Here is a 14,467-nt window from a genome sequence, read left to right on the forward strand (position 1 = left end):
TTGAAAGCATATGCCAAGAGAGTTAAAAAATCAGTTCAAATATTTATGTTTGTTAAGTATAATTCCTGCAGTAACTTTAGATCTAGTTAGCTAAAGTAAGCTCCTGAAGACCAAGAAAACATTTAAATTCAAAACACTTTAGGATGGGGAGTTCCCGTCGTGGCGCAGTGGTTAACGAATCCGACTAGGAACCATGAGGTTTCGGGTTCGATCCCTGCCCTTGCTCAGTGGGTTAACGATCCGGCGTTGCCGTGAGCTGTGGTGTAGGTTGCAGACGCAGCTGGGATCCCGCGTTGCTGTAGCTCTGGTGTAGGCCGGTGGCTACAGCTCCGATTCAACCCCTAGCCTGGGAACCTCCATATGCCGCAGGAGCAGCCCTAGAAAAGGCAAAAAGACAAAACACTTTAGGATATACAGGTTTTTCAGATTACTAATTTAATATATGAAAAGCTAAACAAAGTAGAAACTCTGGTACTTTATAAAATGAAATAATAACATTTCGAAACAAATGTTACAGATCTATAAATATTCAGTATGTAGAATAACCCCTAGTCAATTGCATGTACTTTCTCAAAGCATATTTCTGTACATATACACAATTTATACAGTGGTTAATAATCTTTTTTGTTAGGAAATTTTCTTGCTAAGTACACCAGAAACCTTCATGTGTGATTTTCACTAGTGTCAGGGAGGCCCCCTTAGTAGAAACCTGAAGCCAGTCCCTGACCCATAGAGAAGGTCACTGTTAGAAAAGATGCTTGTCCTGTTGTAGAGCAAAATGACAGTTGTGGAGAAATGACCTGGTGATTGGCAAACAGATTTATAAAAAATAAGTGATTTTTACGGTCAGTTACACACTATGATCTGAACATCAGAAGCCCGAAACGTAATATTCTTACCTGAATACAGTGCTTTAATTAAAAATAAAAATAACATGAATGATTACCAATTATTTTTTAAACTCCCAACTGGGATAACTCTTGGAACAAAATAATTTGCATATTATGGGAGTAGAAATCTGTCCACCCCAGAGAGGCCAGCTCACTGATGTGTATCTACACCGTATCATCGACAGAACCTTCCTGACTCTCCAGGAGAGCCCTGCCGAACAGCCCTGGTCACTGCTGACTTTAACGGTATAGAGTTCAGCGTAGTACTCACCTGCAACCAGCACTTTACATGAAGAGTCTGGGTGTAAAAAGGCAGTTTAAGGCTTATTTCGCTTACCAGCATTTTTCACCCTAAAATTTCTTTAGGACAAGTTCTCGTGATTTATTCATACCTATTTCAGTTTCATGCAGTGCCTCAGAGCTGCCGCTAGTCCTCCCTTTTCCGTGCCTGGGGTGGGCCTCAGTCCAGAGCCTTCCATCCTGGGCAGACCCGGCTGCAGCTTGGGGTCATCTTTTGAAGTCTCACATATGCAAGAATTTCCATATAATTTCAGAGGAATTCGTGGATGACTTCTGGCTAAGAAACCCCGCTGTGTAGTGAGATTCAGCTATATATTCCAAATCCCGGGGACGCGCCGCGCTGGGTCGGAGGCAGTGATGTCCGTTTGGAGAAGGGAATGGGCAGTTTGGCTACTCCTCACCTGGCACCAGGTTGACTTCTTTTGACGCTTGGAGCTGAAGCGCTCTGAGACCCCGCCTTGCAGACCCGGCTCTTTCACCCGCCTAGATTCATTCAATTCAGAACAAGAACATCCCAGCACTTGTGCGAGGGCTGGGCTCCCCACATACGGGAGCCTCTACACGTAGATCCTCTCTGCCTGGAAGCTTCTCCCAGCCAGCCCTGAGGACTGAAGGAGAGAACCACAGGTTGTCCAAGTCCTCGACCCAGACTCCATTCCTTTCCAGTGCAAAGCCAAGACAGAGTCGGAGGTTGCAGAGGGCACTCAAAAACTCATGAGGAGTCGGGGAAGGGCTGAGAGCGTATACCTTTCCTCCTGGGCTCTGCTTATTGAACCTGACCTCAAAACGCCGGCTTCAGAGTTGTCCGATTCCGAGCCAAGGCTGTGCTGCCCCAGCCTTCCTGGTAGGATCCCCGCTCCTCAGCTCCATCCCACGCTTGAGCTCATCCCCTAAGCTCACACTGGAGGGAGGAGAGTGTGTCTGGCATCTCAGAAGTCATTAAAAAGGATAATACCTCCATTTAAAACAAACACATGCCAGAGGTGACGGGAAGTAAGAAGTGTCTGTTACGGGGTTTTCTCCCTATTGTTGGGAACCATTTATAGATTTAAAACACCGTTTCAACTCTGTTTGCCTGTATGAGAAATGTGGAGTCTTATAGCTGCTCTGCTAGGGAGAAAGGGGTCATGTGTGTGTGTGTTCCAGGCCCACCATATCCTGGACCAGGAAAGAGGCATCTCCCCTGTGCAGCTCACAGGTGATGGGGGAAGAGGGGGGCGAGTGAGTGTGGGTGGCGGCATCTCTGGGTCATGGTCTAAGGTCTCCCCCACAGCACCTGGGGGAACGAGAGGCTAAAACTCACAAATGAGCCTTTCCCCGCTGTGTTGGAGCTGTGCAGGCGCCGACAGCACAGGGTTCTGGCTGCCTGTGTGTGGTGCAGCTCGGCGGTCACTTCAAGCCAGCATCTGGCACGGGTTCCAAGATTTCCTCCAGTGCAAGTCCGAGGAAGCCACGCACAGCCACCTGCCGGGGTGGTGATGGCCAGGGCCTGGGACTGCCCCTGTGACTGGAGGCGGGGGCTGAGCCGTCCTGTCTCTGGCTAGCTTCAGGGAAGATAATGGGCTTCCAGCATGTTACCAAAAGACCCTCAGTTCATCCCCAACCCTTGACACTTGGCCGTATCCGTGCAGACGAAGTAAGTCCTCAGTTCGCCTTTGCCTTTGACGTTAATCAGTCCTCGGCATTCGCAAGAATAGCCTAGTCCCTGGAGGATGGTACACGTCTCTTCTGTAACCTGGAAAGGAAAGCTGAGTCTTCAGAGGCTTGGAGGAACCAAGGGAAATCGGCCGACAGGAGCATACATGTCTGGTTTCCCTCAAGAATTTTGTGGCTCCAATCCCACAGCTGACTGATGCCAGGGAACGTCTCTCCCCCCGGGCCCAGGTTTCTTAGGTGAGTTCCTACCTGGATTTTCCCGAGCTCCCCAGTGCTCTCCATTCGACTGGCAACATTGACTGTGTTCCCCCAGATGTCGTACTGAGGTTTCCGTGCCCCAATCACTCCAGCAATCACAGGCCCGTGGTTTATGCCTGAAGGTAATGTTTGCAGTTGGCAGATCATAGAGGCAAAGCCTCAGGCCTGTAAGGCCACAGAATCCACCACCAACCACAGAAAGGGTTGACCACACACAAATGAGGGCTGGAAGGGTGCTTCCTGAGTCTGTGACGTGAGATGGGGAGTTGGTGCTGCGGCTGCAAGGAGGGTGCACCCTGGGCAGGCCGTTTTCAGACTTGGCTTTACTTGAGAAGAAGCCTGGGTCCAATGTTAACACTTTTCTTAGACCTAATCTCTTAAGGAGTGAATGGGCTTTGAGCACTGCCCCTTTTAGCTAACAGTGACTAGTTAGGTTAATAACTTGGCTTTGTTCTCAGTCTGTTTTAAGGTCACTTGTTTACAGCTAAGGGTTTGGGCTTTCCCTTCTCTGTAGCGATATAGTCCTATTGCAGCTTTCAAAGATAACTTCATAAATAGTATGCAAGGAAAGAACACTTAACCCACTTGCTGGTGTTGGAAGATCAGAGAGGGATTTCTGAAACTTCTCATAACAGATGGCAACATACACGGGGCAGAGTGGGGGCGTTGTCAGGAGCAGGGGGCCACACAGTCCCACCCAGAGCCCAGGCCCAGTCCGCTTTCCCCGGGCCTCACCCACTCGGAGGCGGAAGGAGTTGAAGGAGTGCCGGTTGATGCCATCCAGCTTGCTCATCAAGGCAGTGCTGAACTCCACCATGATGCCGATGTGGGCATGCTGCCGCTCCAGGTCCTGCAGAATGGGACGGCTCAGCTGTCACCCGACTTCCCACCTCCACCAGCCACGTGTCAGGTGGACCCTCCAGAGCACCTGACCTGGCATGTGCCAGCCAGGGTGTAAAACCCATGGTGGAGGCCACTGATGGGCAGAGATGTACCGAGGCGCCTCCACAGGGTCCAGGACCTGCTCCCCTCCCGGCAAGGGGCCTCCAAAGCCCCCCTCGGGCTGAGCCATGAGCTCCTTCGCCCTTCCCTCCGAGGACGGCACACCGGGAGGCACTCCCTTTAAGGGAAGTTGGGGCCATCTACTGAATTTCCCTCATTTGCGGCTGGATGGGGAGGCCACCAGATTACTGAGTACCTGGTTCTCGTGCCCTGAGGGGATGCTGAGCCCTGCAGCTGCCATGTACGTGCTGCCGATGGTCTTGATCTTCTCCACGCCACTGAACTTGGGCTTTAACAGAAGCTGTGGGATGAAGGAAGGCGGGGCCATACAAGGGGGCTGCAGCCCGGCCTGCCCGGGTTCTGAGAAGGGCTGAGGAGTCCCTTCCACCACCACTTCTAATACAGCTGGTCCCTTCCCTTTTGAGGTCACACCTCCGCACAGGTGGGGACACAATCCCTAGGTTCTCTCCCGGCTCCTCTGCTTGTCTCTGCTCCCTGACATTCCCGGTCTCTTCCTTGTCTCCATTCTCATCTGTCTCACTCCACTGAGGCGCTAACACACCACTTAGCAGTGTCTACACAGGCATGTCAATTATTTGTCTGCAGCTAAGAGCTAAGCCCAAACTGAGTGACTTCCTCTGAAGCAGGTTGATAGCATAGGCTCGGCAGGAAATCGGACTGTTCTTTGAGGACCTGTCTCTAACCTAAGCACGCTGCGCCTCACAAATGTAACAAAATACTTACTGAAGAGGCAAAAGGGCAAGTGTGTGTGTACTTTTTTTAATTTGTGTGATGTGTGCTCCCCCGGAGGGAGCTGCAGCCCGGGTGCCACCCTGCCCCCTGCAGCTCAGGCCTGGCGGGCCCGTACCTCGTCAAAGTCAGCGATGATCTCGTTCAGCAGGCGCAAGCACTCCAGCCCTTCCTTGTTGACGTCGCACTCCGTGTAGAACACTTTAAAGTCCGGCACGGAGGCAAACATGACGCACACGCAGTCGTAGGACTGATGGTACCAGTCCTGGATGGATGGGAGTGGGGAAGAAGCGGGACCCTGTGACCCCCGGCCTCCTGAGGGGCGGGAGCAGACTGGGAGGCGATGCCTCGAGCCCAAGGAGCGGGTGCTGGGGGGATGGGGGCGCTGAGCAGCGGTCCTACCCCCCCCCCGGCCCCCCAGCTGCGGCCGTGATAAAAGGGAGATTCAGAATCAGCTAGTCAAGGAGGCTCGGGCTCCAGCTGGCACCTGGGTCTGCACAGCTGGACTCCAGGACCCCCAGGTAGCAGAGGTTACAATCAGGAGGCCTGGGTTCTATACCCACTGGGCCCGAGTTTCTGTATCTATAAAACTCACTGCTACACAGAATGGGTAGAAATGCATTTTTTCATCAACAGATGGCCCAGGTTACATACACCTGGACGTTTGATCCTGCAGCAGTCCTGCCAGCCCCATTTTACAGATGTGAAAATCAGGGCCCAGCAATAAGATACCTTGTCCGTGATCACACTGGAACCCAGGCCTCTGATGCCAAAGCCTGGGCGCTTGGGTGAAGCCGAGAGCCACGGACACCAAGGGCAGACAGCACCGAGTGGCTCTGAGGCCCCTCCACAGCATGCATGTGTGCCCTCGGCCTCCCCACCCTAGTGTCAGCCCCTTTCTTGCCCACACCTCGTTTAACTTGTCACCAATGAAGTGGGCGGCCACGTGGGCTGGCAGGACATTCTCTAGAAGAAGGCGGTTCACGTTCTCCATGGTTTCAAACTCCTCGTGTTCCTTCTTGAACTTCTTCTTCCACAGACAATCCAAGCGGCAGTAATAGTCGATCTGCGGACAGCGGTTGGGGACCATCAGTGTCCCAGCCGCAGGGAGCTCAGGCCGACCACACAGGCCAAGCAGCTGGCAGGTCATGCTTATCACCCTGGGGGCTATGGAGCCAGCCCCTCAGCACTACCCTGTGCCAGGGTAAATGTCTCCAACTCAACAGCCATCCCCCAGTGACTTTACAACCCTAGTCAGCCAGGACTCAAGTGACCCACAGGATTAAATGTCACTCTGTCCTGATGGGAGTTAAGGACACTTACTCAGGACCTCTGACCCAGGGGCCGGAGTGGCCCTGAAGACTGCTGTCTTGGGTGCTGCTCCAAACCCAAGGCAGCCTGACCACCCCCCGTCGTCTCTCCAAGTAGGAGATAAAAGCAGCTCTGTTGAGCTGGGCTGCGGTACCTGTCTGGAGAGCATGATGAGGGTGGCGTAAAACAGGACCAGGTAGAAATTGATCATTGTCTTCAGATCCCATGAGCAGGATGGGGAGCTGCTGGATGGGGAGGAGAAAGGCAGGCGTCATCCCAGGTCCCCCTAAAGCCCCCCGGGGCGCAGGAGGCGGCGTGGGGCCCGGACACAGTGCCAGCCCGTGGGAAAGTGAACAGACGGAGAGGGCTGTCCTCAGAGCTCACAGGGGGACTTCAGGTTGTAAAGGAAAGAGGGCTGGGGGTGGAGGTTGACAGGGAGGCGGGGAAGGCATCCCTGAGGTGGCATCTGGGTGACAAGGAATAGCCAGAGCCAAGGCTAGAGGAAAAAAAGGCACCCCAGGCAGGCAGGGGAGCAGCCCAAGGTGAGCAGTGTTCGCAGGTCAGCAGGAGGAATCTGCAGGTGCAGGCCAGACCCACAGGAGCGACCTTGTCCTGGGTCCCAGGTTCCTACCTTTTAGTTCAAGGGGAGCCAGGCCCCTCTCCTCAGACCAGTGGCCCCAGAACACACACACACACACCAGCCCCTCCCATGCTTTCCAGGAACAGACAAAAGACAGATCTCGAGATCTAGGACGTGGCTCAAAGCAGGGGACTGGGCTAGAGCTGAAACCTCTGCCACCCCACCCCCGGGCTGGCCTAGAGACAGGATGACCCAGTGACCTCCTGGGACCGGGTTTGGGGAGGCGGGAATGAGTCACACTCAGCTCTGAGTGCTGCAGACCTGGGGCCTGAGCCCATCACTTCTGCAAAATGGAAACCAGGCCACCAGCCAGCCCACCCCCAGGGTGTCCAGAGGGGACTGTGAATGCAAAAGCAGCTTAGTTTAAAATGACACTGAGACGAAACAAAAAGTGCTACCGTGGGCCACAGTCACGACGGGTACTAGGACAGCGTCCTGGTGATAAATGACCTGGGCCTACCTGAAGGTGCCATTGGTCTTGGTGAGGTTGCCCAGGCTATGGCCACAGCAGTCCCACTGCCAGCATGGGGAGATGTTGAAGAGCACCAGGTAGGCCACCAAGGCCACTGTCAACAGCACGACCTTTAGCTCCAGGCTCATCCTCAGGAAGACAGAGCAAGCAATGAAGGCCAGGATGCAGCTGCAGGTGTAGTACTGGAAAGACAGGGACGTTGGTCACCCCACCATCTCCCGTCACCAAGAGGCACCTCCTGAACCAGTGATCACCAAACGGAGGGACACCTTTAGCCGCGGGGGAATCCATGAAGAGCAGGGTGTCTTCAGCATCGCTTGCCTGGCTGACCTCCCTTAATAAGGAGCAGGTAACGGAATCTAAAACTTTCTAGGAGTTCCCATCGTGGTGCAGCAGAAACAAATCTGACTAGGAACCATGAGGTTGCAGGTTCAATCTCTGGCCTCGCTCAGTGGGCTAAGGATCCAGCGTTGCCGAGAGCTGTGGTGTAGGTCACAAATGTGGCTCGGATCCAGCGTTGTTGTGGCTGTGGTGTAGACCGGCAGCTGTAGCTCCAATTCGACCCCTAGCCTTGGAACCTTCATATGCCATGGGTGCGGCCCTAAAAAGCAAAAAAAAAATTACAGTAAAAAAATAAAAAATAAAACTTTCTAGTATTGTGTGCTTTATACTGTATTTTTACTCTCACTTATTGCAAGTGAACGTACTTAAAGGAAAAAAATATAGTAAATAAGAACACAGGTGGTGTGGAGTTCCCACTATGGCTCAGCGGTAATGAATCCAACTAGTATCCGTGAGGACGAGGGTTCAATCCCTGGCCTTGTGGGTCAGGATCCGGTGTTGCCGTGAGCTGTGGTGTAGATTGCATAAGCAGGTCCAATCCTGTGTTGCTGTGGCTGTGGTGTAGGCCGGCAACTGCAGCTCCAATTTGACCCCTAGCCTGGGGACTTCCATATGCCACCAGTGCGACCTTAAAAAAAAAAAAAAAAAAAAAAAAGAATGCAGGTGGTGTTTGGCTGTGACAAGGTCAGGGCAGTGGTCTGAGTTCTGCCATGAGCTGGCCCCTCCCAAAGTGCATCCCCGCCCATGTTACTCTCCTGCTCAAGATCACGGTGTGGCTCCCCAGTGCCACCAGACTAGAGACCAAGCTCTTCACCCTGGCACTCAGGTTCCACCTGGAGCTGAATCTAAGCTACCTCTGGCCGCATCTCCCAATCCCCTGAAACCCGCTTTGCCCACTACCTGCCATGCCTTTTTCCCACTGTCCCCTCCCCCATCCCCCATCCCATAACCTCTCTGCTCTTTTAGAGACCAGCTCAAGTTCACCACCACCCCCTCAAGTCCCACAGCCCTCTTCCTGTCTGGAAGGGCACTCTAGACCGTTTCTGGTGTCAGCCACCTGCGCCCAGACCTGGCTCCACCGCCTGTGAGACAAATCCATCAACCCCTCTGCACCCGCTTCCCCATCGATGATGTGGGGCTCATGACGGGAGTGTCAGGAGACACCCACCAGCACAGGGCGCTCCCACTATGACCCAGCTACCAGACTCCTGAGCCCCACCCCGCCCAGCTCACTCTGCATCCCCAGGTGAGGCCAGACACCCGCGAGCTCAGGTGCTCAGCCTGTTCCGAGCACGTGCATGGCATTCGGCATGAGGACTCATGGTGCCCGAGGGACACACTCACCGGGAGGAGCTGACACAGGATCCTCTCCCGGCTGCTCACAGTCCTCAGGCCCGTCTCATTCCCAGCAAGCAGCCCCGGGGCTGGGAAAGGCATCAGCGGCTACAGAAAAGACAGGTGCCCATGAGGGCGGTCTGGGGGTTCCAGGCCTGCCCAGAGGGCAGGACGAAGGACCTGGAGGGGCCAGGGGGTGGGCCCGGGCTTCTGCAGGCACTGTGGGCATCTCCTGCAGGTCCAGTTCTAAGCCCAGCTGGAGCCATGGAGCCTCAGGGTCTCACCACAGCCCAGAGTCGTGCAGAGAAAGCATACAAAGGAAGCTGCCTGGACCCACCCCAGAGCCCTGGAGGCATTTTCAAGGAGCCCTCTTCTCCCCAAGTGACGTGGAGGGAGGTGGTCACAGAGTCACAGAGTGCAGGTGGCACGGAGGTGGGGGAGAGAGATGCTGGCTCTCGATGTCAGAGCAGGGAGGAACCGGCCGAGACAGGTGCATCTCAGCACAGAACACATGAGCCCAGCCTGAGAAGCCGGGTCCTTAGGGTCCCTGGCGAGGAGGCTGGGTCTCAAAGAGGCTGGGACAGGGGCTCCTCAGGGCCCAGGCAGGAAGACTGAATGTCAAGGACACCAGTGGCTCCAGACATCTCGGCCTGTGGGCTAAGCACATGCGCACTCCAGGGCCCCAGGTCCTTAGACAGAAAACACAGGGTGATGAGCTCAGAGCCACCACAGGAACCACGCAGGGCCTGCCCACAGGGCTCCGAATCCGGTCACACCAGATGCCGCTTTTAGGCAACAGGATTATAGGATTCTAGAATCTGTAGGTTCCCAGCATCAAAGACTGACTCCCTCCACCCGGGAAGCATGCACAGCCACCAGGCCCGCCTTTCCTGCCCCCAGAACCCACCAGGTTGACAACAGCGATGGCGAGCAGGCTGCCGATGGTCAGGACGGCCAGGGACACCCGCAGCAGGGGCTGCGTCTCCACACTCTCGGAGATGGCTCGGAGCGTCCCCCGGGCTGGGCAGCACCTCTGTGAATCATAGAGTCAAGTCACCCATCACCCACACCCAGACATGGAGGGGGAGCCTGCAGGAGGCCTGGCCCAGGAGACCCACAGCCCCAGGACCCAGCAGGTGTGAGAGCTCTGCTGGGGAGAGTTAGCAGGTGCTGTGCCACCTGGCCCACGGCTCAGGACATGTGTGGTGTGCAGACAAAAGGGCCATCCCCACCTCTGGGGCCAGGGACAGCCAGAGCTACTTGGGGACTCCTGGCACCCAGGAAAGGGAATCCTGGGAGAAGCTTCCAGAGCAGGCAGCAGACTGTCCTCCAGGTGGAGAGGCAGAGCTCAGGGGAAGCGGGTGGGGCAAGGAGGGGAGAGGGGCAGGGGCTCGTACCGCCACAGCCCCAGCACCCAGTGGGGCTGGCCGGCTGCTCCGTTAGGGGTCTCCCCACTCACCAAGAACCTGTCGGCAAAGCACAAGCCCAGCACCAGCCCCAGCAGGCAGGCCACCACCCCAAAGGACACGCCCAGAGCCGCCATCCTGCAAAGGAAGGAAAAACCTCAGTTCTGGGGGACCCTCTGCTCAGGGCCGAGCCACAGGCGAGCTCCCAGCCCCTCAGTTCGCCTTCCGCCCCGACCCAAACGGCTACCCTACTCTCAGCCAAAGGGGGTCTTTGAACACTGTGGTCCAGCTGCCCCACGAACAATGCACGAGGCCTGGCCAAGACATGAAGATCAAGATCAATGTCCCATCTGCCTTTCGGGGCCAAGTTACAGGAAATGAGTGATTGCACAGCCTTTCGACTCCTGTCTGGCACGAAGGACCATCCAGCGTTCCCTGTCTCACCTCTTAGGCACATCCTGAACCACAATCCTCGTGGAGCCTTTAGCCTAACCATCCTCCCAGAAGCTGCCATGTAGCTGACCTTCCTCCCTGGGACCTCAGCCTCCTGTCCCTGCCCTCGCCACACCAACAGGGCCCTTTGGCAGAAGCATGCATCCCTGTGGCTCCTGCGTACTGGTCGCCGACCCTGGATAAGGCATTAACCCCTGGTCCCTCCGTTTCCCACGGTAAGAGGGAGATGGTGGCGGCTACAGCTTGAGGCATCAGCCCTTCCAGGCATTCGAACACCTGAGGGAGGAGTCACAAAGAGAAATGCCAGCCGGGCCACACAGACACCTGGGGACTTTCAAGGTGACAGGCATCTGGGAGGGGGGAGGCCTGCAGCTTAGGAGACCAAGCACATTCAATTAAAACAAAATAAAAGTTGGCAACTCCGGGTGAGGGGACCATAATGCCTGGTCTGGTTCCGGGGCTCCAGGGTCTAAAAGTACCAACTCTGACAGCCAGCTCCTTCCTGCGGGTTTTCCTGTGGGTTCTGCAAGGTCCATCCCTCCTAGCCTGAACCCGTGGACTTGACCTTCCCCGGACCGACCTGGGCATCAGCAGGACATGGATGAGCAGGATGCAGACGAAGACCAGGCCGGCACAAGCGAAGTAGTAGCGGGCCCGGGGGATGGGCGCCAGGCGGTACTGGGGGCGACAGAGACCGTGAGGGGTGACCAGCAGGCTGAGACCCCCACCTGCAGGGTCACTTGCTCTGACCCCTTCTCAGGTCTAGTTAATCATCTGAGAAAAAAACACCTTACACCCCCCACCTCGACCTCCAGGTAATGCTGTTACATCGTCATGAATTAATATGTGTTTCCATCTTGCAGTTTCTCTTTCATATTTAGAGGGGCTGCCTTTCCCTCCCCCACCCTCTCAGGTCTCTGACTTTATTTCCAGGTTCCTGGAAAAGCCCGTAGCCCAAGTCCATGGACGAGACACAAACATGAGCTCTGGGGCTGCTGTGACCAGGGCCAGTGGCGGGTCTGTCCTCACCCCAAACCAAGGAGTACGGTCAGGCCTGAGCCCCGACCTGTCGGGTGCCCGCCCCTCACCAGGCCCCTGGCTCAACAGCTCAGGCCCCAGCGCTCTGGCTGCAGATGAGCAAACTGAGGCTCAAGGGAGCCCGTAGCCGGGCCAGGTCCCAGAGCCAGCAGAAGGCCCGCCCGGCGGCTCTCCTGTGAATACACCTGCCTCCAGGTCCCAAGCTCTTCATCGAGGGAGCCCCCCAACTCAGGGAGCCCCCCGGTCCTGGAGGCTGAAGCGGCAGAGAGGCCCAAGCACCAGAGCCATGGGCTAGTCCACCCTCTTTGGGCCACACCTGCAGCCAAGACACGCCAAACCTTCGAGTCTGTGAAATAGGCACCAGCGCCCACTTGAGCCAGCAGGGTGATGGCGGAATGACACTTATGTGTGCCCTGGATGCTGCCAGAACCAGCAGGCACTCATAGGTAAGTAAATGGTCACTAGTGGGACAAAAGCATGGTGTCACAGCAGCCAGACAGGAGAACATGTCAGGTCCCACCAATGGTGATGCCAGGTTTGCAGCTCTTTCCTAAAAAGGCCGACACTGTCAGCCAAAGGTGGGCCTGGCCCTTATCCGCTGAGGTTCTGGCATCTGAAGAGATGGCCCCAACCCAACTGGGCACACCACCAACAGGCACGTTGTCAGGTACCGGGTGAGGCCCACTAGGAAGAGAACCCAAACAGGGCCGGACTGAGTCCCATCCCCACCTCGACGGCAGCTGCAGTGACTCCTCAGCACCCTTCCTGAGCAGACCTCGCGGGGGTGCTGGCTGTCCGGTGGCTGACACTCCACACCCTACCAGCCCATTCCTGGGGCTGCTCAGAAGTCCTCACCTCTCGCTCAAAGCCCTTCTCCAGGAAGATGGACCCAAAGGTGGAGAAGTCATCAGACTTGGCGCAGCAGGGCCTATGGGGCAGCAGACACAGGCGGTGAGAAGGGGAGTCAGGGAAGCAGGGGTGGGGCCCACCCTTGGGGGGGAGGGGGGCAGGGGGCACAGGGGTAGAGGACCGGGCCCACCCTTGGGAGGCAGCACCATGGACACACCTGGTCCTGGGCCACACACAAAGCAAGCCACGTGGGGGGACCTCTTGGAGGGGGACGGGGCGAGCAGAGGTCTCAGTGCCTCACCTCGTGGAACTGAGCCCCTCGATGGCCGACAACATCTCATCATCGGACGAGTCATCCTCCGACCGCCCCTTGAGGGAGGCACTTCTGCAATCAGACACCCACAACTGCAGAGCCCCAGGGACCTACATCCACCTGCCCAGAGGCAGGGGTGTGGACGAGATGACTCACCCAAGTGGGGCTCCCAGATGCCAGAGGGAGGTCCCAGAGCCTCGTGCAGGATGGCGGAGCCACAGGAGGGTCCCAGGGAAGGCCCAGCAGCCCACAGCGTCACTTAGACAGCCAGCAGCCCAGCAACAAGCAGAGGGCATACCCCAGCCCCCGGTCCAAGGCCTCGTCCACTCATCCCCAGGGTTCCCTCTCCCCAGCCCCGCTGACTCCATACAGGATGGGTATACAACAGGCACTCAATCTTTGTGAAGTTCTGGGTCCTAGAAACACTCAGACCCCAGCCACAGCCAAACCCACAGTCAGGGCTGGGCCTCATGGAGCTGCCCTCCTGGACAAAGGCTGGTCAGGGCCGCCTGCCTAGAGGAGGGGACAGGGGCAGGAAGTCAGGGAGGCAGGGGGACAAGGTACGCACCTGTCAGGGGCCCAGTGGCGTCTCAAGGGAATGGCCTGGAAAGGAAGGGAGCGGGAGATGGTTATTTTCCAGGATACAGGGCCTGGGTCTACCATCTCCAGCCAGCCTGGAGCATTGGCCAAATGCCTTCACTGCCCCAAGTGCCCCAGAAAGGAGGGAGGGAGGCAGGGCAGGGCTCAGAACCCCTCTGCAGATGATAAATGTGAGCCTGGGCTGCAAGGACGCCCTTAGCACGTGCTCTCCTGCCCCCTTCCCAGGGTCCCTGTTCCCAGCTCTCTGGGGGGAGGGGTCCCACCTTAGGCCTCCGCCCATTGAGGACAGGCATCTCGTTGCTGCTCACACTTTCCCGCTGGTTGAGGTGAGCGAAGGGCCGCGCTGCCCCCCAGGACTCCAGGTATCGGGTCATGCGCACGGATGCCCGCATCTTCAGGGTCGAGTCCCCCTTGCTCCTGGGGAGGTGTTGGCTGGGCTGGGGTGGCTGCTGGCTCTGCAGGAGACACAGACACCACCTGTCCCACCCCTTCCCTCTCTGGCCAGGAAGTGGCAGCCACCCGCATCCTGCTTCCCCAGAAACACAATGCTGCCCTGAGGACAGGGCCATAGGACAAAAGGGGGACATGGCCAAAAAATAAAAAAAAAATAAAAAATAAAATGTAAAAATAAAAAAGGTTGCTGGGTCTGCAGCCCCTTCAGGATGGACGTAAGCCCAGTGCATTCCTTGGTTGGGCTGGGGGGATGCCCCAGCTCAGGGCCCTGTCCCTGCCTCAGGCACAGCTGTGCATGCCCCTCGGACCCTCCACTGCCCCAGGGCAGGAGGTGGGTAAAGGTCCTAAGCCCGAAGGCTGCACGTGACCCGTGAAGCCCCTCGGCCCCTCCCTGTGGAG

The 14,467-nt window shown here is 56.6% G+C and overlaps 1 protein-coding gene across 13 annotated transcripts in view; it reads right to left on the reverse strand.

The window, feature by feature from the left end:
- Positions 415 to 14,467, reverse strand: part of ADCY7 (adenylate cyclase 7) — a 64,882-nt gene continuing 50,829 nt past the window's right edge. For 12 of the 13 annotated variants that reach the window (XM_021094204.1, XM_021094206.1, XM_021094203.1 and 9 more), the window contains exons 11-26: positions 13,879 to 14,070; positions 13,584 to 13,618; positions 13,004 to 13,087; positions 12,709 to 12,781; positions 11,396 to 11,493; positions 10,416 to 10,500; positions 9,864 to 9,989; positions 8,966 to 9,064; positions 7,268 to 7,461; positions 6,322 to 6,412; positions 5,767 to 5,922; positions 4,975 to 5,121; positions 4,303 to 4,407; positions 3,840 to 3,954; positions 3,096 to 3,220; positions 415 to 2,925 (exon numbers count right to left, since the gene is read on the reverse strand). In XM_021094204.1, coding sequence (XP_020949863.1) covers positions 2,779 to 2,925; positions 3,096 to 3,220; positions 3,840 to 3,954; positions 4,303 to 4,407; positions 4,975 to 5,121; positions 5,767 to 5,922; positions 6,322 to 6,412; positions 7,268 to 7,461; positions 8,966 to 9,064; positions 9,864 to 9,989; positions 10,416 to 10,500; positions 11,396 to 11,493; positions 12,709 to 12,781; positions 13,004 to 13,087; positions 13,584 to 13,618; positions 13,879 to 14,070 — 1,872 coding nt within the window. In that variant the 3' untranslated portion in view covers positions 415 to 2,778. The remainder of the gene's footprint in view (positions 2,926 to 3,095; positions 3,221 to 3,839; positions 3,955 to 4,302; positions 4,408 to 4,974; positions 5,122 to 5,766; positions 5,923 to 6,321; positions 6,413 to 7,267; positions 7,462 to 8,965; positions 9,065 to 9,863; positions 9,990 to 10,415; positions 10,501 to 11,395; positions 11,494 to 12,708; positions 12,782 to 13,003; positions 13,088 to 13,583; positions 13,619 to 13,878; positions 14,071 to 14,467) is intronic. The other variant, XM_021094212.1, reaches the window with a different exon arrangement.

Source organism: Sus scrofa, chromosome 6 (genome assembly GCF_000003025.6).
Source record: "Sus scrofa isolate TJ Tabasco breed Duroc chromosome 6, Sscrofa11.1, whole genome shotgun sequence".
In the NCBI taxonomy this organism is placed as follows: domain Eukaryota; kingdom Metazoa; phylum Chordata; class Mammalia; order Artiodactyla; family Suidae; genus Sus; species Sus scrofa.